This window comes from Danio rerio, chromosome 15 (assembly GCF_049306965.1).
Source record: "Danio rerio strain Tuebingen ecotype United States chromosome 15, GRCz12tu, whole genome shotgun sequence".
In the NCBI taxonomy this organism is placed as follows: domain Eukaryota; kingdom Metazoa; phylum Chordata; class Actinopteri; order Cypriniformes; family Danionidae; genus Danio; species Danio rerio.
In genome coordinates, this window is record NC_133190.1 from 6,133,989 (window position 1) to 6,159,631 (window position 25,643).

The 25,643-nt window shown below is 37.8% G+C and overlaps 1 protein-coding gene across 3 annotated transcripts in view; it reads right to left on the bottom strand.

Annotated features, from left to right (window-relative positions):
* brwd1 (bromodomain and WD repeat domain containing 1) overlaps window positions 1–22,171 on the bottom strand; it is a 1,114,832-nt gene extending 1,092,661 nt beyond the window's left edge. For all 3 annotated transcript variants that reach the window (XR_012391240.1, XR_012391239.1, XM_001920406.9), the window contains exons 1-12: window positions 21,978–22,171; window positions 21,816–21,874; window positions 21,681–21,710; window positions 21,415–21,474; window positions 17,357–17,507; window positions 17,166–17,261; window positions 11,405–11,565; window positions 8,801–9,022; window positions 1,476–1,576; window positions 693–763; window positions 497–597; window positions 364–404 (exon numbers count right to left, since the gene is read on the bottom strand). Coding sequence is in view for 1 of the 3 variants with exons in the window: in XM_001920406.9 (XP_001920441.4) it covers window positions 364–404; window positions 497–597; window positions 693–763; window positions 1,476–1,576; window positions 8,801–9,022; window positions 11,405–11,565; window positions 17,166–17,261; window positions 17,357–17,507; window positions 21,415–21,474; window positions 21,681–21,710; window positions 21,816–21,874; window positions 21,978–22,026 (1,142 nt within the window). In the remaining 2 variants the exon portion in view is untranslated. The remainder of the gene's footprint in view (window positions 1–363; window positions 405–496; window positions 598–692; window positions 764–1,475; window positions 1,577–8,800; window positions 9,023–11,404; window positions 11,566–17,165; window positions 17,262–17,356; window positions 17,508–21,414; window positions 21,475–21,680; window positions 21,711–21,815; window positions 21,875–21,977) is intronic.
* Window positions 22,172–25,643: the final 3,472 nt, after the last annotated feature.

Here is a 25,643-nt window from a genome sequence, read left to right on the forward strand (position 1 = left end):
ATTACTCTTTTGACTTTTGATAAATTCGACAGGAATATGAACCCAACTGTCCAAAATATGGAGTAAATTTATGCCAAATATTAAAAAAATGCAAACAGCACAAAAGAGACATTGAAAAAAACAACAACAAAAAAAACACTTAATTTTGACTTTTTTTTCTGAAAACGCATTTTTTTTTTGTAACTTTTTTGCTTCTTAACTTTTTTTTCTATATGGAATAGAAACAAGACAACATTTCTATCCAAAAAATAACATTTTCCACTGTAGTCAATGATTACGCCTTTCAAATCATTTTGGAATAAAGCTGAATTATTTTTCTGTCACAAAATGCATTATTAGACGACACTAATCCACCAATATTACCTCTCCCCAGAATGACAGAACTGGATGCTGTCCACCTTGTCCTACAAATAAAAACAAAAGCACTGTGAATCACCTGTTATATTCCCTAAATCTGTTGTTCACTCGTTTATTCCTAAAAGCCAGTTGCTCTTACTGTGTGAGAGTCGAGCTCAGCTAGTTTTTCTGGACTGCCACTGCCCAGGTAGTAGATCCTGATGACATCATCTGTGCTTCCTGTTGCAAGGAACATGCCACCTGTATGAAGAGAAACAAATGTGCACTGACAAAGCCTTCCCTAAACATACAAAGAATAAAAAAGGACAAGTAGTTGAAAATTCAGTCCATCTCACCAGGGCTGAAGGAAGAGCAGACGGTCTGGACACCAGGTCTCGGCCTCTCTGTAAACTTGTGCTGACGATCACTAATAAATAAATGGCAAAAAATTAGTTGTAATACTCATTGTTTGACCTCAGAGTCGTTCTTTTTAAACTTCTTTCTAATCTGTCAAAGCAGTGGTCCCCAATCCCTGGGCCGTGGACCGGTACCAGGCCTTGGATCAATTGGTACCGGCCCGCACAATAAATTAGGAATTATTTCCATTTTATTTATTGTCCAAGTCTGAACAGTGTTTTATTTTGAAAAATCTTTTATTTTGAAAAATGACTGTATTCTCTGGGCTAAATCTTGGTCACTTGAGCACCCAAAATTAAACTGTTTACATATGGCGTCTTTTTTGTGTGAAAGGTCGCTATTTCCAATAGAGGCGTGCGGTTTGTGCACGCATGTTGAGATCAGAGCGCGCATATTGGGAGTTGAAAACATCAAATCTTTTCAGAATGCCATGAGCGCACCGCAAGTCGCATGACAAGAAATGACCGATCAGCTTCATGGAATGGAATATACGCGTTTCGGTAGACTAATTATATCAGACAAACAGAGAACACCCCAACACTGCAGTGCTTCTAATTTTCTCCATAAACGCAACTTGTATCAGAGTTGCAGCAATGTTTTGTCAGCTTGTCATCTTCTGAGAAAACAGTTGATGGTCGTCTAGCAATCTAGGTACACCCACCACCCTTGACCGGTCCATGGTGATAAAAAGGTTGGGGACCACTGTGTTAAAAGATCCTCACCTGAATTCATTATTATTTACATCCCACTGCCAGAAACAGACAGTTGCATCAGTTCCTGTGGACACCATGTACCTTTTGGAGCCCTTGACAAATGGAGAGAACTGCAAAAAGAAAGAGGAAGTAGAAGCACCCGTTGAAATTAAACTGAACACGTTAAAAGGTTCTATTAAAATAAAATAATGTTTTTAGATGCAAGTATTAGTACATTGTTCTAAAGCAGGGCTATTCAATTGGTGGCCCGCGGGCTGAATCCGGCCCTCGAGGCACTTTGTTCCGGCCTTCCAAACGGTGTGACCAAGACATCAAAAATAAACTTCGTTCAGTCGACAAACGGCCGCTATAGTAATGAAGTTACGTGCGTCTGTTCAACAACAGCACAAGCTGCAGTTAAAGGCTGCACAGAGCGCGAGTCATCATAAGCGAGTGGTGCGGGCAGCCGAAAACATGTTTGTAGAAAAGGCTTTTTTATGCAATGCACTGATATCGTAAATAGGGATACAACGATTAGCCGATTTCACTATTAACTGCGCTTTAATTCGTCACAGTTTATTAATTGTCTTCTCTAAGCCGCATTTCTGTTGCACGGAACGAAACCACTGCAAAATGCCAAGTTGCTGGTGCGCTAGTTTTAAGTTTGAAGTACACCGAGGCTAATACGCACGCACACAGGATTAACTAGCAGCGGCCGTTCCCATATCACGTCTTTTCCGCTTGCAAGTTTGCTATTTCTAATGTAAGAATATATGACAATATGCCCGCACAAGCGCACGCAGCAGAAAACATCTCACGGTGAGAGTTGTGCGTGCCTTTTAGTGCAATGAAAACAAAACATATGTTAGACGAATTTTTATTAAAATGATTATGTATGGATGTATGCAGATGTCAACAACAGTTAATCTAAATAGCTACTTACCTAATAAAAAGCTTGAATTTACATTAGACGTGATAACTGTGAAACCACAATTATTCTTCAGATATAATCGTACAACCAAAATCTAGAATTGTTGCATCCCTAATTGTTATGCAGTTCAAACATATGAATGTGTCTGAATGTAGAAGAAGCCTACTTCAGCAAAGCACTGCTTTTGTTGTGCTCTGAAATGCAACATTTGAATGTTTGTAAAAAAAAAACAAAAAAACAAAAAAAAAAACGTATATTGTACAATGCAGTAATATTATGTAGTTTCAAAATACAATATATTAACATTTTAATGTAGAAAAAGCCAACATGGGTGTCTTAAGGAGCAAAATATACAGCATAAGAGCTCTTATATGCTGTTGTGTCATCACTCATGTAGCAAGTCATATCTCTCCGGCCCTTCGTTTGGGATGCTTTTCATGAACCGGCCCCCATGACAAACTAATTAAATAGCCCTGGTCTAAAGGATATCAATAAGATAGTGTTCCAAAACAGTGATAAAATTCCAAAAATAAATTTAACATCTAAAGCTTGCAGTTTATGACTTCTGCTTGAAATAGATCATTTTGTTGACATCACCTCATTCTTGTTTCTTATCAAATCTTCCAACCAATCTTTTGCTCACAAGTATCTGACATGTCCCTCCCAAGACTTCTCATTTGATGCATTTGAGCCAAAGTCCCTTTAAGGCATGTCATTTCACTCGGTAACGCCTCTCGGGCAGTATGCTTGTGGATTCTGTTTGAATGGGGAAACATCAAATTCTGCAAAACTACTTGCCAAGCTTATTATTACGTTTAATATTACCAATAACCTATAAAATTAAATAATATCCGTCTCTTTAGTTTCATTTCTAAATGTTCATATCACACAAAATCTGCAGAAACTCACGACTGGTCCGAGCCCCTCCCCCAAAGAATTGTCATTCTAAAGCGATAACTGATCTAAAACTGCTCCTGTACTAGAAGGCAGGCTTTATTTACCATAAAGCAATCACTGATTGGGTCCTGTGCTAGAAGGCGGGGCTTCGCCATATTGACAGTTACACTTTTTCCCATTCAAAAGTATACGAGTGACGTCTTGCAGATTCTATAAGCTGTGTCTCATTTCAGAGACTGCATTCTCCGAAGTATGCATTCGAAGTGCGCTGCGTCATCGCGGCAAGACGATCCTGTCTCATTTCAAGGGTCCTTTAAACGCAGCCTCAAAATGACCCCTTTGTTTCCAAGGTAATGAAGGACGCAGCCAGTGGATCCTTCCCGGCCTCGAACGTACCAAGATTCATTGCGAACTGATAAGGGTAGGATGTTTTTAAAAGAAAACTCTGGTTTAAATGTATGAATAAAGTTTATTTTATGTGGATATCTAAACACATGTTAAAATACAAAAAGAATATGACACGTCCTACTAAAAAGTTATTTTATACAGAGTTTACATTTTTATGTGTGTATGTATGGAAAGGAAATTTATTTCCAGCTTCCATAAATCTTGTTTTGCCTTTTAAAATCACTTTGAAAAAATTCATTGCAAATTATATATATATATATATATATATATATATATATATATATATATATATATATATATATATATATATATATATATATATATACACACACACACACATACATACAGGGCTAAACAATAAGGACTGCCCGGTGGCCCAGGGCCAGCTTGAGAGACGCTTGGGACAGTAGACAGGATCATTAATGGCCCGATTGGGACAGTGCTGCCTTGTCACTAACATTTATTTGTCTGCGACTATTTGTCAATTGCGTGCTTTTTAAGTTTGTGCTTTTAAGTCTTTAAATGTTATCTTTTCTGTGATGTCGTAAACACCATATTGCTTTCTGGTTCCTCTTGTCTGATTTGATGTTGGTAACAACCAGTACAGCGAAGAAACAGCAACATGGCAGCAGCATCAAATTATAAGGCTAAATGAAAATGTCTGTTTCTATAACGTCTTGGAAGTAGGCATTTATGTGTGAACATCGCAACAACAAAAAATTAAGTGATGCTTTGCAAACTTTGCCGTCAGTTTGACAAGTCACCCACTTTTTGGTAAATAATTTCGATCCGCAATAAAATACCTCCACATTTTCTATACTGCTCTTTTTGTTTGCATAACACTTATATTAACATTTTTTTAAGTATTGAAATTCTAGATTCGCAGACTTTATTTTTGACACATTATTTAAAATATGCGGCTAAAACAGCTATTAATTTTCCTTTTTTTTTGGTGGGGCTCAGTGAAAATTTTGGTAGGGCAAGTAAAAATCTGAACCACTTGCCCGATCGGACTAGTACAAAAAATCCTTAGCGTTGAACCCTGATATATATATATATATATATATATATATATATATATATATATGTGTGTGTGTGTGTGTATGTGTGTGTGTATATATATATATATATATATATATATATATATATATATATATATATGTGTGTGTGTGTGTGTGTGTGTGTGTATATATATGTATATATGTATGTGTATATATATATATATATATATATATATATATATATATATATATATATATATATATATATATATATATATATATATATATATATATAACCCTGTTCTGGTGGTTTTAAGACATCTTGATACAAAAAAAATCTACAGCGGCAACTGGAAAAGATGGTATAAAACAGCAAGGGCCTACCTAATTGGTCAAATTTGGATAAACAACCTATGTATGCACCTTTTAAACAGCTTGGCAAATAAATTAAATTAATTAATCTGTGATATGAATACGAGATTTAATACTATCTCAATAAAGATAATTTTTTAATATATAGTGCAGCCCTATAAAACAGTCATTATTCAACTAAAAATCAATTAAATACATGAATATGAAGATGGTAAATAGAATTCTTTGTGGCCATATTTTTAGAGCAGCAATACCTGCAAGATATTTTCTGTGAAACAGATTTCGAACCATGGTTCTCAGTCGTTTCCAATCCTGCCCCTCCCTCTCTCTCTCTCGTTCTCCCACTTTATTTACTGTCCTCAGTACAACGTGACCTCGATTTCCACAAAACAGCAGAAGAAAAATAATAGATACTGTTGTCATAGAATAAGAATGTGCTCCAGTGGCCTCTTCATTTGTGGTCGCATTGCAATAATTTATTTTCTCATTTCTGCTAACTTGCATCATGGCTAGGATTGAGCTAAAGAAAAGACAAAAAAACAATTGAGGTATGAAACTGAATATGCCCTCCTTTCCTTTGTTACCCCAAAAAATAAATAAATAAAAAGAGAATCTGAAAAACTCTCAGTTCAGGGGCCTCATGTATCAACGCTGCGTACGCACAAAAACTTTGCGTACGCCAGGTTTCACGCTCAGAATTGCTCACGTTTGGGTTTACTAGCAACGAACTGAACGTGGGAATGTGCGCAGCTCCACGCCAGCTTTATGGCTGGCGTACGCACATTTTTTGTGTGTGTCTGTGTTATTGCCATTGGCGACTCCTAGAGGCAGTTGTGTTAAATTGCACTCTACAAAGTGTCTTCTCAGCTGTATGAGATGGGTTCATCCGCATGTCTAGTATATAAGGTTTCCGTACCATACAGTTGACCATCCAAACATTAAAGTGCAATTTGTAGCGGTCGCCTCTTTTCCCAATTTAATTGGAGTGATCTACTGCACACACATTTCTATAAAGACACCATCTGAGGATGAACTGGCATACGTGAATCAGAAACATTTCCATTCAATAAGTGTGCAAATAAAATTTGATGTACAGACTTATTAATGATTCCTACTTGTCTTTATCATGATAAAGACTATATAGGCAAAATCTGAACGTGTCAAAAGATGTTGCCATGGGTTTAACGAGCTGCGCCACTTAGGCTGTTAAAGACTAAATAAAATTTTACACCTATAGATCTCAATATTTCTTTTTTAATCCACTCAGTGCGATATTCAGTTAACCGCATCAGCTAAACTCTCCCCACTATATTAAAAATAATAATAATAATAATAATAATAATAATAAATCTCTCCCCAATCTATTTTTTCTTTTGTTATTAATTCCAGAGGACAAACTTGCAAATAAAACAGTTTTCCTCTGGTCTTCCTCCAAAAGCAGCACCTTCAATTCACATTCTGTTCAAAGTTTCTTTTTTTGCTTGATTTTGCCATTGCTTTTTCGTTGGGTTTTGCCAAAGTAGAGTCATTAGCATATTCATACGGGGGAGGAGGCAGGGAGGGGTTTTGCACTCGTGCATGTTGCGCTCAGTTTCACGATCATTCAGACGTACAAACAGAATATGCGTGAGATTCGGCGTACGCAGATTTTTTTGCGTACGCACATTTACAGCTTTGTGCGTACGCAATGTTTTAGTATGATTTCCATGCAAGTCTTCGTACATAAGGCCCCAGGTCTATGAGAAGAACTGCATGAACCTTTAACAATCACGGCAGAATTCCAAGTTAAGTAACACCAAGTGTTATATAATGAAGATATACAGTCAAAAAAATGATTCTCCCTTCTTTGAATTTCTTTTCCTTTTCAAATCTTTCCCAAATTCTGTTTACAGAGCAAGGATTTTTTCACAGTATTTACTATAACATTTTTTCTTCTGGAGAAAGTCTTATTTGTTTTATTTTGGCTAAAATAAAAGCAGTTTTAATTTTTTAAACCCATTTTAAGGTCAAAATTATTAGCCCGATTCAGCAATATATTTGAAATAGACTACAGAACAAACTGTTAAACAATGACTTGCCTAATTACCCTAACTTACCTAGTTGACCTAGTTATGCCTTTGAATTGCACTTTAAGCAGAATACTAGTATCTTAAAAAGATCTAGTAAAATATTATGTGCTGTCATCATGGCAAAGAGAAAAAGAAATCAGTTATTAGAAATGAGTTATTAAAACTATTATGTTATGACTTCAACTGTATTATATTACTGTAATTACAGTTTATTTTGTTTTACACTTCCTTTAAAATATTAACAACAATGATATAAATATAATACAAAATTGGTGGTAGTGTATAGCAAGAGTGCTAGTGTCATTGTTATTAGGATAGATAAAGCTCATAAGCACACCTGCCAAGGGTAAGATCACCAAAAAAATTTTTAATGTACTCATATGTACATTTAATATGAACTCAAATTGTCCGTAGTGTATGAGTGTGTGTGTGAATGTGTGTGTGTGGATGTTTCCTAGAGATGGGTTGCGGCTGGAAGGGCATCCTCTGCTTAAAAAACTTGGATAAAGTGGCATTTCATTCCGCTGTGGCGACCCCGGATTAAGAAAGGGACTAAGCCCACAAGTAAATGAATGAATGAATGAATGAACGAATATCTCTAAAAATGATCAATTGCAAGATTAAAACGAGTAGATTTTTTTAAAATAAAGCAAATGCGTTGATTAATCATTACTAATGGTGTACATATATTTTGCAGCCAGTTTAGATGTTATATGGACCTTTACGAACTTTTATATAACAAAGTTTTTCGGAGCCGTTTAATCTATTATCTACTTTTTCTTTCTGTATCGGCTGTGCGCGCTGTCGACTATGAAACCAGACAGAAAGTAGTTTTTAATTAAAGAGTACTGATTATTAATAGCATCCTGTACATATATTCACTCATTGTAAATCTGTTCATAGCTAACACAACCTCTATATAATATTCATAGTACATCCATCTGTAAATATCACCAGAGTTTTTCTATAACTGCACTTTATAACTTATACCTGTATCCTGCACTTGCTGCTATGGCACTGCTGGTTAGACCTAAACTGCATTTTGTTGCCTTGTACGTGTACATGTGTAATAACAATAAAGCTGAATCTAAACTAATGGAAAAAATGCATATGAGCTTTAGAAAGTGAAAGCTAAATTTGAATCCCGGACATTTTAGGATTTAGAAACCTGGGCCAGACGAAGTCCCAAAAATGTGCGTCTCTGTGGGTCTGCAGACCACGTGAACGAAACTGGTAAACGAGAGAAGATTTTCCACTACTTAATCAATCTTTGATGTTTGGTTATACTGAGCGGATACAAAATGTGTAATAGGATGTTAATAATAGTAAAAAAAAAAAAAAAAGTGTCACTAAATATACCTGGGCGACCCGCACAAGTAAACTCTATGTGTGGGAAGCACTGGGCGGAATAAGACGAACATTTCTCACGTGAGATTGCAAAGAGTGCAGGCGATATATTGCAAATTAGACAAGGTTAGTCAGTTAAATTATGCAGCTGTAGGTATCGCTTATTTAGCAATAATTCTCCAGTAGGGATAGAAGAACTGTAAACGTCAGAGCTTATCCATACTTCACTCTTTTATAACTTAGCACCAGTATCAATAAAGTGCCGAGTATTGGTACCCACCCGTAAAGGCATCCCATGAAAAATACAGTAAAATACTTAAGCTCTCTCACCTGTAAAGAGGTAATAGACCCACTGTGGCCCTGCAGGACTGCCACTGGGGCACATGTACGAAGGCACCAGACTCGAATGGTTTTGTCGCAGCTCCCCGCCGCAATAAGAGTATTCTCAAAGTTAACAGCGAGGTCTGATATCTCAGCGTAATGTCCTCTGAGAGTGGAGTGAAGCCTTCCGTCAAACGAGGACCAGATCTTCACCAAGGCATCGTCGGAACCCTGAGAGCCAGGAAATAAACAGGCCCAAGATTAGGGATGTTAATTTTCCATGAACGATCATCATTTAAATAAACAGCCAACTTATCGTTAACCTTAATCTTTTAAATTGTTTACTTCAGAGGAACTGGTTATTAAGAATTTGGCTCTTCAAACAAGAATTTTAAAAGTATATATTAGTACAAGGTCAACAAATTAGTCACTAAAAAGTACAAAAACATACCTTTGTAGATTTGAAGAAGGTATCAGGCTGTTTTTGGACTTATTTCAGTGTGTAAAGTGATACAGTTTTAGTAATCATAGCGCTTCACTTTTTCCACATTTTATGTTACAGCCTTATTCCAAAATGGATTAAATTAAATTTCTTTCCTCAAAATTCTACACACAATACCCCATAAAGACAACAAGAAAAAATATTTTTTTAAATTCTTGCACATTTATTAAAAATAAAAAAACCTGAAAAATCACATGTACATAAGTATTGTCAGCCTTTGCCGTGAAGCTCTAAATTGAGCTCAGCTACATTCGGTTTCCACTGATCATTCTTGAGATGTTCCAGCAGCTTAATTGGAGTTCACCTGTGGTCAATTCAGCTGATTGGACATGATTTGAAAAGGCATCATGTCTTTGATGCCTGTCTATATAAGGTCCCCGGGTAGACAGTGCTTTGTCAAAGCATAAACCAAGCATGAAGACAAAGGAATTATCCTCCAAGATTGACCTCCGAGAAAGGATTTTCTCAAGGCACACGGCTGAGGAAGGTTACAGAAAAAATTCTGCAGCTCTGAAAGTTCCAATAAGCACAGTGGCCTCCATCATCCGTAAGTGGAACCACCTGGACTCTTCATAGAGCTGGCCGGCCATCTAAGCTGAGTGATCGGGAAAAAGGGGCTTAGGCAATGAGGTGATTGATAACCCGATGATCACTCTGTTTGAGCTTCTTCTGTGGAGAGAGGAGAACCTTACAGAAGGACAACCATCAGTGCAGCAATCCACCAATCAAGCCTGTATGGTAGAGTGGCCAGACGGAAGACACTCCCTGCCTGGAACTTGCCAAAAGTCATCTGAAGGACTCTCAGATAATAAGAAACAAAATTCTCTAGTCGGATGAGACTAAAATTGAACTTTTTGGAGTGAATGCAAGGTGTTACACTTTTGGAGAGAACCAGGCATCGCTCATCACCAGGCAATGTACAGATACATCCTGAATAAAACCTGCTTCAGAGTGCTCTTGACCTCAGACCGGTGCAACGATTCATCTTCCAGCAGGACAATGACCCAAAGCACACCACTAAAGCATCAATGGAGTGGCTTCACAACAACTCAGTGAATGTCCTTGAGTGGCCCAGCCAGAGCCCAGACCTAAATCCTATTGAACATCTCTGGACAGATCTGAAAATGGCTGTACACCGTCGCTTCCCATCCAACCGTATAGAGCTTGAGAGGTACTGCAAAGAGGAATGGCCAAAAAAGACAGGTGTGCCAAGCTTGTGGCATCATATTCAAAAAGAATTGAGGCTGTAATTGCTGCCAAAGGTGCATCAACAAAGTATTGAGCAAAGGCTGTGAATACTTATGTGCATGTGATCTTTCAGGTTATTTATTTTTAATAAATTTGCAACTATTTCAAAAAAATAAAAACATTTCACATTGTCATTATGGGGTATTGTGTGTAGAATTGAGGAAATAAATGAGTTTAACTCATTTTGGAATAAAGCTATAACATAAAAAAATGTGGAAAAAGTGAGGCGCTATGAATACTTTCCAGATGCACTGTAGATTATATAACACTTTTAAAATTCAGATAAATCTTTTTCCCCGATTCAATACTACTTTTACCAAAAATACCAGTTGCTCCATGCGTTCAGTATCAGATTCATATCTTAAAATGAAACAACCTAATTTAGATGTAGTTTGAGCTTACAGACTTGCAATGACAAGAACAACTGGATGAGTTATGAACAACAATTCTATCCTGGTTGTTGCTAGAAGGAATACAGCTGCTGCCAGATGTTAACTAGAATTATTTATATTATTTATTACATTTCCCATTAATTGTATTTTATTAACATCTACCCCCACCCCAACTCTAAACCCAAGCAAAAACAGTAATTATTGTTGTATTACTGTAATAATAAAAATAATTCTTATTAACTTCCAGCCACAGATATCTCCCTTTTAGACTTTACCTACAACTCTGAATTCGGTCAGAGTCAATAATACTTTGTCCTTCAGCAAATAATCAGGAAATTTTCACTCCGAAAATAACTAATCCTTTAATCCCATCAATAGATCTTGGTTATTGATCAGTGATTAATCATTATTATCTCTAGTCAAGATCCAAAACAAAGGCCCAGGGAAGTCCAACAGATTTTTGATGCTCACCGTAAAAATCCTGGAACCTGTTCGATCAAAGGCGATACAGTACACAGCAGAGAGATGTCCCAGGATCCTCCTGTGCATCTTCATGTGCTGATAATTGCTGACAGGGTTGATGGAGCTGAAGCGCTGGGCTCCTGTGAGCTCTCTGCCTCGGCACACCTCCACTACAAAGAAAGATAGGAAACCCACTCAGAACACTTGACGTTTAAGCTCCATTTCTGCCAAGACATGAAGTCATGAAAGTGTGCCCCAATTTGCATACTCGAATACATAAGATTGGACATTACTGCCACCCCACGCGTTGACCAGAGCTGGTTCTGGAAGTATTCTTATACTTTATCCTCATTGCTTTAAAGGGTTAGTTCACAAAGACATGAAAATTCAATTATTCATTATTTCACCCTTACGCTGGAACCTTTCTTCGTCTTCAGAACACAAATGAAGAGATTTTTGATGAAATCTGAGAGCTGTCATCTTCCATAGACAGTAGAGCTGCATGATTCTGGCTAAAATGAGAATCGCGATTTTTTTGCTTAAAATAAAGATCACGATTTTCTCACGATTCTGTATATGTTAAATAAAGGTATGGTAAAAACAAACACATGGCACAACATCGATAATAATATTATGTGGTCTACTGGTTTTTATAAATAATTCTATTCTACTTATAATAATTATGATGTTAAATTATTATGTTTGAGGAGATATTTGCTTGCATTCGGTCATAAAAAAATCAGACATTTGCCATTATCAGACTATATTCAACAACAACAAAGGCTAGAGTAGTTATACTGACATTGTAAACACTTATTTTCATGCACAACTGTGGGTTCGCTATGAAAGAAAAAAAACATCTAATGCTTGACTTAATCATAACTCTAAAATGCGATATGATTATTTAAATGAAGTGCACACTTTCGGTTTCATTTTGACTGCTAAGTGCTTGTTCATACTTCGCGCGGCTCCCAAACGATCACTCTGTGCCACGAACTGAATATTATTTACAACTTTATAACCTGTTATTTGCAACATATGCAGGTTCTGTTCACTAAAGTAGAAGCGTGCATCTATCAAGTAGAGCGCGCGCACGCGCCCTCTCTGTGATAACAGCTCACGGCCAGAAGCTCACGTCACGTGTAATTTCCCGGCTGCGAAAACATCATTATATGAAGACAAAAAATGACATTTTTAGTTGAATTATACCTTATAAATACATAGTGACTCATTCAACATCAGTTGGAGGTGTCAGTGTCACTGAGCAACGTATGTGAAACAATAAACAGACTTGTGCAGCCGCCTTTTCTTCTCTCCTGAACTTGACAATATGATTGGCAGAATCGTAGAAATGCTGGATTAAGATCGTCTAGGGCAGGGGTCTTAAACTCAATTTACCTGGGGGCCGCAGGAGGCAAAGTCTGGGTGAGGCTGGGCCGCATAAGGGATTACACAAAAAAAAAGTCCTCAAATGTCATTATTAACAGTTTTAATTATTTCTTCTGAACATGAAGTGTCCTGAACATTAATAGAACATTGAGTGAAGATTATGAACAGTTCTTCTGAACATGGCATCTTTTCCCTACTCCTTGCTGCCAGAGACTTGACAGCGCTTCTTTTCACAAATCTGAACCACATTTGGCTTTAGAGCGGAAGCAGTTGAGACCCTCAGTATGGAACTTGGGGAGGGGGGGGGGGGGGGTGATTGGTGCAGATCTGCAGAGTGGATGCGCGCGTACTGAAGAGCGGTGTTATTGCGCACGTACTGATCAGCTGTGTTGTCACGCGCCTACTGAAGGGCGGGACCGAAGGTGTGCCGCGTTGCGGGGCTACTTTTGATCATTTTGGAAGGGCACTTTCTATCCAAGACTAAAAAGGGCATGTGCACTGCACAGGTTGAGCCCTATGTGTGCACGTGCCTGCCCTCACCTAAAAAAAGGCGTATACATGTATAAATAAAACACCCCCACCCCACTCCAGTCACATCAGTCTGTACCAGTCTGTATCTACCTATAATATATATAAGATGCAGGCTGTAGCTAGGTAGGTGGCAGGCTGCAGATAGGTAGCTAAGTGGCAGGCAGGGGCGGGAACAGCTTACCTTGGTTCTGGCCGGCGCGAGTTCTCTCCCGTCACTTCCCGCCCGTCACAGCGTCTAACAAAGAAGCGGGGTGCGTGGTGACGTCACCGGCATCCCCGACCCTTTGTTTACACGGCGGGCGGGGGAATCCCAGTGACCGCTGTGTACGGATAGAATCAGCGGAGCGGGGAGCGCTCCGCTGATTCTGTCAGTGTACAGCGGTCGGCGCGGGCCACAAAATATTGCACTGAGGGCCGCAAATGGCCCGCGGGCCGCGAGTTTGAGACCCCTGGTCTAGGGGGTCGAATCGAGATCGCGATCTTTAAATTGTGCAGCTCTAATAGATTAATTGTGCAGCTCTAATAGACAGCAAGCTTCTCAACTCTTTCAAAGTCCAGAATAATACCCAAAACATTCTCAAAACAAACCATATGCCAACGGTGATTGAATCGGGATTTCATTCATCTTTATTTCTATAGACCTTTTTCTTAGAACGCAAAATAACCCATTATGTATGCACAAGGAGGATGCTAAAAACGTCCGGTCGGCAGCTGATGTGTATAAAGTCTCACATTTGTACTAAAGATGGGTACCGAAACTTGGTACTTCATTGGTATCGGTGCTAAATTATAAAAAATCGAAAGTATCGATAAGCTCTGACGTTAGCGGTTCAGCTATCGATACTGGAGAATTATTGCTGAATAAGCATTACTTAGGCAATGCAGTGGCGCAGTAGGTAGTGCTGTCGTCTCACAGCAAGAAGGTCGCTGGGTCGAACCTCGGCTCAGTTGGCGTTTCTGTGTAGAGTTTGTATGTTCTCCCTGCCTTCGCGTGGGTTTCCTCCGGGTGCTCCAGTTTCCCACACAGTCCAAAGACATGCGGTACAGATTAATTGGGTAGGCTAAATTGTCTGTAGTGTATGAGTGTGTGTGTGCATGTGTGTGTGGGTGTTTCCCAGAGATGGGTTGCGGCTAGAAGGGCATCCGCTGTGTAAAAACTTGCTGGATAAGTTGGCGGTTCATTCCGCGGTGGCGACCCCGGATTAATAAAGGGACTAAGCAGACAAGAAAAGGAATGAATGAACAAACATTACTTACGGTAGCATAATTTAACTGACCAACCTTTTTTATTTTCCGATATTAGTCGGTCTGCACAGTTGACAATTTCACATGAGAAATGCTTGTGTTTTCGGCCAAAAGTACAACGACGAGCACAACAAGTAAAAAAGCCTTCACACTTAGTGGAGGGTCGCGCTAAGCGCACACACATAGCTTGTGACACAGACTCGTGCACATACACAGCTCGTAAACTTGCAGAGTGGCAGAGTGGCCCTCTGCGTTTCACTTTCCATTGACTTTTAATAGAGTGGCTTCAAGCATTGGCTAAATGAATTATGGGTTAGTTATCAATGAGTCACATTGGGTCTGTTGTTTGCTGCAAAAGTTGAGAAATGTTCAACTTTTCAATTGCCAACACAGGTGTCGACCAATTAGATTAGTTTATGTGAATACTAGCGCAGACACTATCCAATCACAATCATGCAACAGAATTGAACAGCGGTCTGTCAAAATGGGGGAAAGCTTACTATCATAGTTGGAAGTCACCCAGTGCTTTGTGATCACTCATGACGATTACAATGTCATGTGAATGGGTCATTACATATGATCCACCAGTGCTTTGTTTCAAACAGAGGAAATTGTGGGCTTGCATCATGAAAGTGTATACTCTCTACTGACTAAAAGAAACTACTGAAAAGTCATCACTTTTGTTTTACGTGCACACAAATGTATTCTCAGATTTAACCACTGTAGGCATATAGACTGCATCGAGTATGTTTCGGGGTATTTTTGATGAGGGAGCTATCAGGTTTCAACTAACATTTGTTCATCTGCACTCCATAGAAGAACAAAGGTCTCCGGGGGTTTGGGATGACGTAAGGGTGAGTAATTAATAACAGAATTTTCATTTTATTGTGAACTAACCCTTTAAAGTCATGATTTAACTGTTATAACCCATGAAGGCCCAAACAAACCAGCTATAAGATGAATCAAAACGTCACAAGCTGATTTAGAATTCAGTTAAGTAGTATTTAAATCGAACAAAAAGCATCAAGTGTGCAAACTATGTCATGTAACGTTAGTAGGGATGTAACGGTATTGTAAATACCGTCATACCGCAATAATAATTTTTTTCGATATTACCGAAGTCGCATGACTCGGTAAAACTATAGGTCTTCTGTGAAAATTTGCTCAGGCGAATGAAGCGAACGGGAGGTAGCGAAAACTACAATTCCCATCAGCCCATGCTTGACCATCATCCCTTGCGGTCTGTTGTCGCTACAGATCCAGTAATGCGGAAATGGAGTGTGCTGCTAGAAGCGGGGATGAAAAAGAGCTGGAAAACTCTAAAGCGGGTGTTGTCGCCGCAGGCGTACTGAATAGCGGTGTTGTCGCGCGAGTTCTTATCAGCTGTGTTGTCGCGCGCGTACTGAATAGCGGTGTTGTCAGCACACTGTTCAGATTGATGCAGACATGAGACCTCTATCTCACTCATGGTTAGTCCTCTCAAGTGGGGGAAAGACAATGCACAACGTTACCCACTGCTGTCAACCTGGGCCAAGTCATATCTCTCTTGTCCCAGAAACCTCAGTCCCAAATGAGAGGGTTTTTTCTGTTGCAAGGGACATTGTAAATACCTAGAGATACCAGCTTTTACCAGATTATATTTATATAATAATTTACCTTTAAACCCATCTCTATCTAAGTGAGTGAGTGATTAAATGTTGAATGTGATGAGTTTTCAACAATACTAAATTGAAACTTTATTTTTTTACATGGTTTAATATTTTTTTTGTTATTAAAATTGAAGTTTCTGTTTCAAAGCTAACAGATAGATGGCTAATTTGTATGTCATTGATACTTTTGGCACTTTTTTGGAGTATTTTCATAAGTTTTGTTTTTTCCTGTAAATGATTCAATAAATACCGTACCGTGACATTCATACCGAGGTATTACCGAACTGTGAAATTCTGATACCGTTACATCCCTAAACGTTAGACATATCTTCAATGAGTCAGACGGACAATGTCATCTTGCATAATTTTCTAACATCAATGTTCACGACGCTATGCAGCATCCTTTTTTCCCACTCAGTTCCTCAGGGTGCATTAATGGTTTTTCCTCACTTCCTAGATATGAGTCCCTCATACAAGCAATTACTGCATAACAAGGTTACTAAGTGTTTTCCTTCATCCACAATATGCTTAAGAATAAACTATTTTTGCCTATTTCTCCAATATCCAGAGTCTTTTCCAGTACTTTTCTAAGGAACCATTTAGGATGGCATATTTGCCACAATACCATTGTTCTCTTTTTTTAAAGACTTTTAAATATTTAACTATTATGGCACTAAAATTAGTTACCCAATAGTAAAACTAAAACTTTGGTAAAGCCATTCATCTAAGTTTTTTTTTTGTGCTGGGATATTTTAAATCCAAATTAATCTCAGGATCAAGGTATCAACTGTTATCATTATTATTACCCATTTAGTAAGACAGGTTATTATGAACATGACATTTCCAAGCACTTCATCCAAAATCGAAGCATTTTTTAAACCCTGGAACACTAGATTAAAATTCCAGCATTTTCAAGGATTTCCAGCACCTGATCGAACCCTGCTAAAGATACTCACCAATATTTGCATCCTTGCAGTTTAAAGGCCTCTCTGGTGGTCTCCCTCTGTGAAGGGCTGCGAATGTAGAGGTTTTCCATCTGCTAGCGCAGCAGTCTGGAGATATTGAGAGAAAGCAGATAGTGGTGACAATTAGACTTGGATAACTGAGGAACTATCCAATGCTGTGGGTCTGAATCACCTGATCTCACCTTTTGATGTTCGGAGTAAAGAGTGTCTCCCGGCCCCCAGTAGAGAGTGCACTCCTGGCACACCAGACGGGACCTCTCGGTCCAGAACCGGACCGATTTGCTTGCATATCTGCAAAAGGTGGTCTGGTGCAATATGCCTGTTGGCTGTGACCTATCAAAGGGAGAGATTTAAGTTCATTTTCATATCTGCTTCCCAATAGTTTTCAACTATCAGTAACGAACTTTCAACTTTCAGTAACGAAATTAATTATGGGTTAGTTATCATTGAGTCAAGTTGGGTCTGTTGATTGCTCCAAAAGTTGAGAAATTTTCAACTTTTCAATTTTTAACGCCGGTGTCAACCAATTAGATTAGTTTATGTGAATACTAGCGCAGACACTATCCAATCACAATTATGCGACAGAATTTAATAGTGGTCTGTCTCAAATGTATTCTCCGATTTAACCACTGAAGGACTGCTTCGAGTATGTTTCGGGGTATTTTTCTGGACATCTCAGTTGGGAAACGTTGCGTTCAATGGAGGATGAGGGAGCTCTCAGGGAGCTTTATCTGCTTCCCAAAATATTTCAAGGCAAAAACAGATGAAGAATTTACAAACACTGTAGATAAACACTTTGGGTGCTTTCTCACCTGTGGATCGATACTCTTATACCGAAACAGGGATTAAAATAGTTACATTGTTGCTCTTTGTACTTGGTGCGGTTCGCTTTTACACGGCAAAGTTTCTAAACGGACCAAAAGAGCTAAAACAAGTCTTGTGTGAGTAAACTCTTCTCAAATTGGTCAGTTTCACTGTTTATTTTGCAGAGTCCCACTCAGCTGTCATGAGTCCCTATTTGAAGTTATGACGATGAACAATAGCCCCTTTCACACATACAGACCTTTCCGGAAAATTACCAGCAATTTTCCGGAAAGGTTGTATGTGTAAACAGGCCCTTTTTGAAAATACCGGTAAATTCGTTCTGGCTATTTTCCGGAAAGAGAAGTTGTAACATTACCGGTAATTTGCCGGAATGCTGCGCTGTGTGAATGCAGAAGGAAGATTGCCGTAATAAGCGCGTCCACGTCTAGAACGTGGCTGACGTGAGACACCTGCTTTAGCCAATCACAACAGTCAGACGCATTCACGTGCGCGCGGTTTATGAGAATAAAAGCCTTTGAATATTATTTCCAGACACCTTTAGCTGCTAGATGTTAGTCAGATAATGTTTCTATGTTCCTTCTTAATGCTGTGTAAATAATTATCGATAAAATGTTTATGATAATCCGTTGTTTACCTTCAAGCTTTGCGTGTGCCCGTGAGCGCCCATAGCGCCAGCACACACACATATCAAAATGTTTCCCTATGTTTTCATTAGAGTTGTACTCAATACTGATCCACCCGAAGAGTTTGTAATGTAGTCAAATGTTTACAAACACAAGCGCAGCCGTTTAGAGGTCATTTCTGGTTAATGATGTCAGAATTTACCGGCATTTCGCGATGGATGTGTGAATGCTCTTTTCAGGAAAATTTCCGTAACGTCCTCGCCTGTGTGAACAGCGCTTTTTTGAATATACCGGTAAAGTCGTTCCGGAAATTTTCCAGAAATTTACTGGTATCACTGTGTGAAAGGGGCTAGTGAGACATTATGAGCGAAAAGCTGTGCTTTTATTTTGAATGGTGACACCCACCGTCGTCACCAGATAAAAAATCAGATGTAAGACTTTCTCATACATAGCCGTTGGATAGAATTATGCATTACATTACAGAGAGAAATAACAGACAATCTAAGACTGAAGTTCGGTCAATTTTCCCAACGGATAAACAGCTCTCACTGATAGTTCAGCATGCTTTCACTTTCGTATTTTACATGAAACGCACATTTACTGGTAGGAATGACATCCCACCCAACTCATCATTCTCTCTTCATATAGCTATATATGCCTATCTCCACGATGGATGTCCAGCGCTCTCCAGCCTCTGGCACCTAGACTGCAGCTCTGCACAAGACTTTGGCCATAGGAGAAATGGTTGTGCCCAACTGAGCCTGGTTTCTCTCGAGGTTTTTTAATTCTTCAATTTCGCCAATTGGTGATGTTTTTTTTTCCCCTCGCCGCTGTCGCCACTGGCTTGCATGGTTCAAGACCCGTGGAGCTGCGCATCGATGGATATGCTCTTCAGTGTTTGAACTCCAAGCACTAAATATTAAACCACACTGAACTAAGCTGAACTTTTAACATTGAAAACTGAACTGACACTGTTTTAAGTTACTATAATCTTCTATGTGAAGCTGCTTTGACACAATCTACTTTGTAAAAGCGCTATTGAAATAAAGATTAATTGAATTGAACATTTTAATAAACACTGCTATATAGCCTGTCTCAGATCCTATTGCTTTCTCATTACAATTGATCCACTCCAGAGTTTGTTTCAATCGAGCCGAGACCACCTCATTCAGGCGATCTCGGACCAATAATTTTGGCGCGGATCAGAGCATGATTGCTTGATTTACATATGCCAAACGAACTGCGCTAACTGGGGAAATGCACCAGGTTCTGAAACAAAAGTCTAAGTGCGAAAGCATCCTTAAAAAAAAAAAAAAGTTAAAATATTAAAAAAGAACTCAATATTATTAACATACATAAAATAAGATACTAATCGAAAAATTTGTTCTGATAATTATTCTACCATTTTTTGAAGAATTGACATTTTAAAATAATTCTCCTTTGAGTGATGTCCATAAGTGAATCTAGAATCAACCTAAAAAACAATAATAGATCTTTACACAATGTGTAAGCAATTAAAGTGGTAAGTTTCGGAAATTAAATAAGACAGTTTAACGTGAGTCTAAAGGCAAACTGTATTGTGCAAAATATAGGACCCTATAATTACAGTGGTTAAAAAAGGACAAAATAACAGAACATAGACTTAAAAACAGCATGTATTTAAATGTTTGAAATTTATTTCATTACTAATATTGATCTCAAAAACTAATCAAAATATTAATTTAAAAAATCTTTTTTAAATGTTGAAACTGCATGATCCACGTGTATGATTGTCGCCATTTCATTTGCAACATATACTGAAGCATTGTATATTGAATATATTTTTATTATCATTACTGCGATTATAATTTTACTACTATATTTGTACCATTATTTATTAAATAAAAACAATTTCCATAAGCATAAATGTTTAAGAAATAGACAGAAACAAGGTACTATATATTTGTACAGCAGAAAGTTCATCTAAAATCAAGTAGTAAAAGTTATAATACAATTATTAAAACTACAGAAATAAATCAAATATTCACAACAAATGAAAAATAGAAATAGTTTGTATTTTTAAACAATTAAAATTTTCTTTTAAATTTAGTCCAATTTTTTTTGTTAAATTTAACTAGCCATTTAATAGTCCACAAAAACTTAAATAGAACAAAAAAACTATTGTTAAAAACAGAATATAGATGAATGTCTACATAAAGACAAGGGGGAAAAAATAATAACACAGCTTACATGGGACCCTAATAATAGCAATGCTTATCTATTACACCTACTTATCTAAGGCTTATCTGTCGTATTGTTAAATTAGGAACATTTATACACCTTAACGCCACATAACGAAACTGTCCACGGTCACGACCCTTCAGGAAAACATAAATAAAAAGCTCGTCTCATGTGGCAGAGTGCAAGGAGTTTATGCAAAACGTGTGAGCTTATCCGCCAATCAGAGAACAGATCACATGCAAAATACAAATCAGACAGGGAGTCCTGATATCGGATTGGCTGATTTAACATGCTGACGTAGCCACAACCCGACGAGGCCCCACCCTAACTGCAATACAGCACTGAAACAAGCAGTCAAAACACAAACCCCTCAACGTTTAATTTCGCGACACAACAGCCCGATTTAAAGTCAAATATTTTACGCCTTTATATATATGTAATAACGAAAGAAAACATTTAACATGGCGGTCTTTTAAAATAGTACACATTTGATGATGAAATAAACTCGTGTTAGATTTAAAGCCATGCCAACATGCACATGTTCCAGAAAAAAAAAAAATCAAAACACTTACCAAATCTTCATAAGATCTCGGGTGTTCATTTCCTTCCCAATCCAACCGACGTGGAAGGAGCTTTCGGGAAAAAAATAATAAAAATAAATATGTTGAATTACGGCGAAAAGACCAAGTTATCCTGATAATAACAGCGTAAAATGTAAACAAGTTCAAGGCGAGCGCTAATGAAGAGTGTGATCTTGTCAATTCCGTGATTCAATCCATAAGGAAAGAAACACACACTGACGGACGGACATAAAGGCTGAAGTAATCGAGTAACACACCTGATTTTCCTCCAGTTCACACACCAGAGCCTGCAACAGATGAGAATGAGCGGTGTTTCAGTGCTCTGGTCCAGATGAGCATCATTTTAAACACTGTACTCTTATTAAAAGTCTCGATGACTAAAGTCAACTCACCTCGGCCGCTTTCCGACACGGCCCCGTGCTCAGATAGCGCGATATCAAGTAATATAACTCTGCGAAAGGACACGGTGAGAGGGTTTAGTATTTCATTTAGGACACAGAAACTATCAAAGTACCTGTTAATAACATCCCCAAATGTTACTTTTTGTGGCTTACCCGATTCGAGGGGTGAAATACTCCCATTTCTGGCTGTGGTATCGGCCATAGCTCAAAGACTACGGTGTTTGGAGACGAACTTTATGTGTAGTTTGTAAATTATATAATTATTTAACGTCGATTGCAGGCTTCGTGCGCCTCCACGATTGCTCCCGCTTTATGTTCGGCCAGTTTTCGGTCGCCATTGGAAGTATGAGGCCTGAGCTCATTGCTACTTCCGCTTGAACGCCGGAAGCAGGGGGAGGGGTGTGTGTAACCGCTCGTCCGCTTCACCAAAACAGAAGCCACGCGGAGGTTTAAAACTCCTAGCCTAATTCAAAACATTAGATTTTCACGTTTTTCCAAACGAATAGTTCCTCAAAGAACAACGAAAACCCGCGTTCGTGCTGAAACAATGTCGGACGGCTGCTGTGTGACGTCACGTGAAATGGCGACAGCAGAACCGTTCGCCTTTTGTCTATAAAGTAGTCGGTTTGAATAATGTTTGAAGATATGCAAACAACTAAAACTCGATACTCCGCTTCTAGTTATCACATTTTACATGGGATCACGTGATGTATGAATCCAATGAAAGCACCATTTAACAGACTGTATAGATATAAAAAGTTACAGTGGCTACCAAAACATTAAAACAAAATGTCTCAGTCTCTTTGCATGGCACATCCAAGCAAGTGTTTTTAGAGTTTTCACAAGGACACGTTTCTTACAAAACATTTAGCTAAATAAGCTGTTCATATTGTTTATAACCAGTGCCAGACAGAACCTGCTGACATGTTTTTTGCAGTTTCTGCACAGAATATTGTTTTAAAATTGCAGATTTATGTTGAATGGTTTCGAGAGTAACTAAACACCTAACCAGTGATGAAAAGAGTACTGAAAAATCATACTCAAGTTAAAGTATCATTATTTGCCTAAAAATGTGGTGCAAATAGAGTAAAAGTATCTGTTGTAAAAATTACTCAAAGCATGAGTAAAAAGTAGACATTTCAAAAGACGTGAGTTTTACTTTGTGAAAAGCTGATGCGTTTACATGTGATTTGTGAGAACATAACATTATGTAGTGCATTTAGTTATTGCACAGCAGGCACACAATGTCATAAGACGTGAATATTAGGTTAGATTTAGGTTGTGATGTCAGATGACCAAAACTCAATGTCTAGCCAGCGTCTAAGCACAATGTTATCTTGATATTCAATAATGACGAGTGACATATGATGTTGATATTTGGTTAATTTTAGGTTGTTAGAAAGCGACCAAAATCCAACGCTGAGCCAACATCCTAAACCATTGCCATATTGACGTCAAATATTGATGTTTATTCATCAGGTTTGGCAACCAAAGTCCAACGTCTGATAGACGTCATCATGGTAATGTCCATACAACGTCAAGCTGTAACATTATTAGATGCTGATATTTGGTTGATTTTAGGTTGGATGTTGGACATTGACATCGGTCTGAGGTTGAGTTCTGGCATCAATCCGATTTTCATTTCCAAACAAAATGCAACGTCCCCATGACATTAGAGTACAACGTCAATCTGACATCATGTTGACGTCTTGGTTATTCCTGTTAAAGGCAATTTCGGTCATTATACAGGAAACATATGTCATCTTCTCATCAGTGACATGCATCTAAACAATGAGTGTAAAGAGACATCTTGGAGACTTTTAATGCTTTCTAACAGTTTGCTGCAATTATAAATTGCCCATGTCTTGAGGTAGTTCATTATCTGCTTGTTAAGTGTGAAGTCACATGAAGCGGCTTCCGGGTCCAAGCGCTCTATTCAACTGAATGGGGAGACTCGTGAAATGGTAATAATAAACATTTACAAAGCGATTAAATACTTTCGAAAATCACGATCGCAATATATATGTCCATGCCTAATATCCAATGGCCAGAAAGTGATTCACTTTTTTAATAAATTGTTAAAATTTTGGTATTTCTGATGCAGCAACCCCAGAGATTGTTGTGTACACTATGACTTTATATAAAAAGAATTTTAATGTGTGATATGAATAAAAAATGTTCATAAACGAATGATGTCAACTCTTGGACCCGGAAACAGTATTACATACGTCACCAACATGTCAACACTTAACAAGCGGATGATGCGATATACCTTCTATGTGTGATTTGATAGGACAGGAATCACAGGACTGATTTTTCTAATCCCCATAGACAAAAAAATAAAAGTAGTGAGTGACTGCAGTTTGAAGAAAAGTAGTGAAGTAAAAGTACAGATACTGCACTAAAAATGTACTCAAGTCAAAGTAAAAGTACAGATTTTTAGTAAGTTAGTAAACAATTTCTGAAAAACTACTCAATTACAGTTATTTGAGTATTTGTAATAGTTACTTTACACATATTACATAAAAAGAATAACTTTTTTATAATTCTTATTTAAGGTTTGCAGTACAAGTTGCAAGTCTCTCGTATAACATTTTTACTGAAAGATAGAAAGTATTACTTTACAAACTGTATTGTACATAAATCATATACACATTTGCTTTCGATCCAATAATATTACCGAAATTAATATAAAAACGGAATAAATTTAGGGCATCATGTTGGTGCTGTGGGTAGCACAATCGCCTCACATCATAAAGGTCACTGGATCGAGCTTCAGCTGGGTCAGTTGGCATTTCTGTGTGGAGTTTGCATTTTCTCCCCGTGTTTGCATGGGTTTCCTCCGGGTGCTCTGGTTTTTGCATTTCCAAAGACGTGGTATTGGCGAATAGGGTTAGCTAAATTGTCCATAGTGTATGAGTGTGTATGGATGTTTTCCAGTGATGGGTTGCAGCTGGAAGGGCACCCGCTGCATAAAACATAAGCTGGAGAAGTTGGTGGTTCATTCCACAGTGGCAACCCCAGATTAATAAAGGGACTAAGCCAAAAAGAAAATGAATGAATAAATATACATGTGCATAAGAAAACAAATAGATTCAATAATGGAGGCCTCCAAGTATATATTTGGCTGTATCTGTATACTTACATAAAATAATACAATATATTGATTTTATAAACATATACTGTACATAATGATATTCTGTGAGGCTGATTTGAAAAAAAAAATGGCGGCATTAAAAAAAACAAACTGAATTTTACTTCCAGTTATCATATGTAGTGGCATTTAGTGTTAAGATAGAATAGACAGGAATAGAGCTACTGTTTATATGGAGTGAAAGCTTTTAGCTAAGTTGTGATATTTAAAAAAAATGTAATTTAACGTATTTCACATCACATTTCTCTACTAGAGAAAATGCATGATTCTTCATTGCAGGGAAATCTGATATGAATTGCTGTGTGAAAACAAAGTTCCTATTGCCGAAATGTACTGTATAAATCATGAATGAGGGGAAAACGTGATCAGGTTTAATCAAAATACATAGCATGAAGTATTAATAACTACAGGTGAAGTCAGAATTATTAGCCCCCCTTTTATAAACAAAGAGAAGATATTTCAGCACATTTCTAAACATAATAGTTTTAATAACTCATCTCTAATAACTGATTTGTTTTATCTTTGCCATGATGACAGTAAATAATATTTGACTAGATATTCTTGAAGACACTTCTATACAGCTTAAAGTGACATTTAAAGGCTTAATTGGGTTAACAGGTTAGGGTAATTAGGCAAGTTATTGTATTACTATGGTTTGTTCTGTA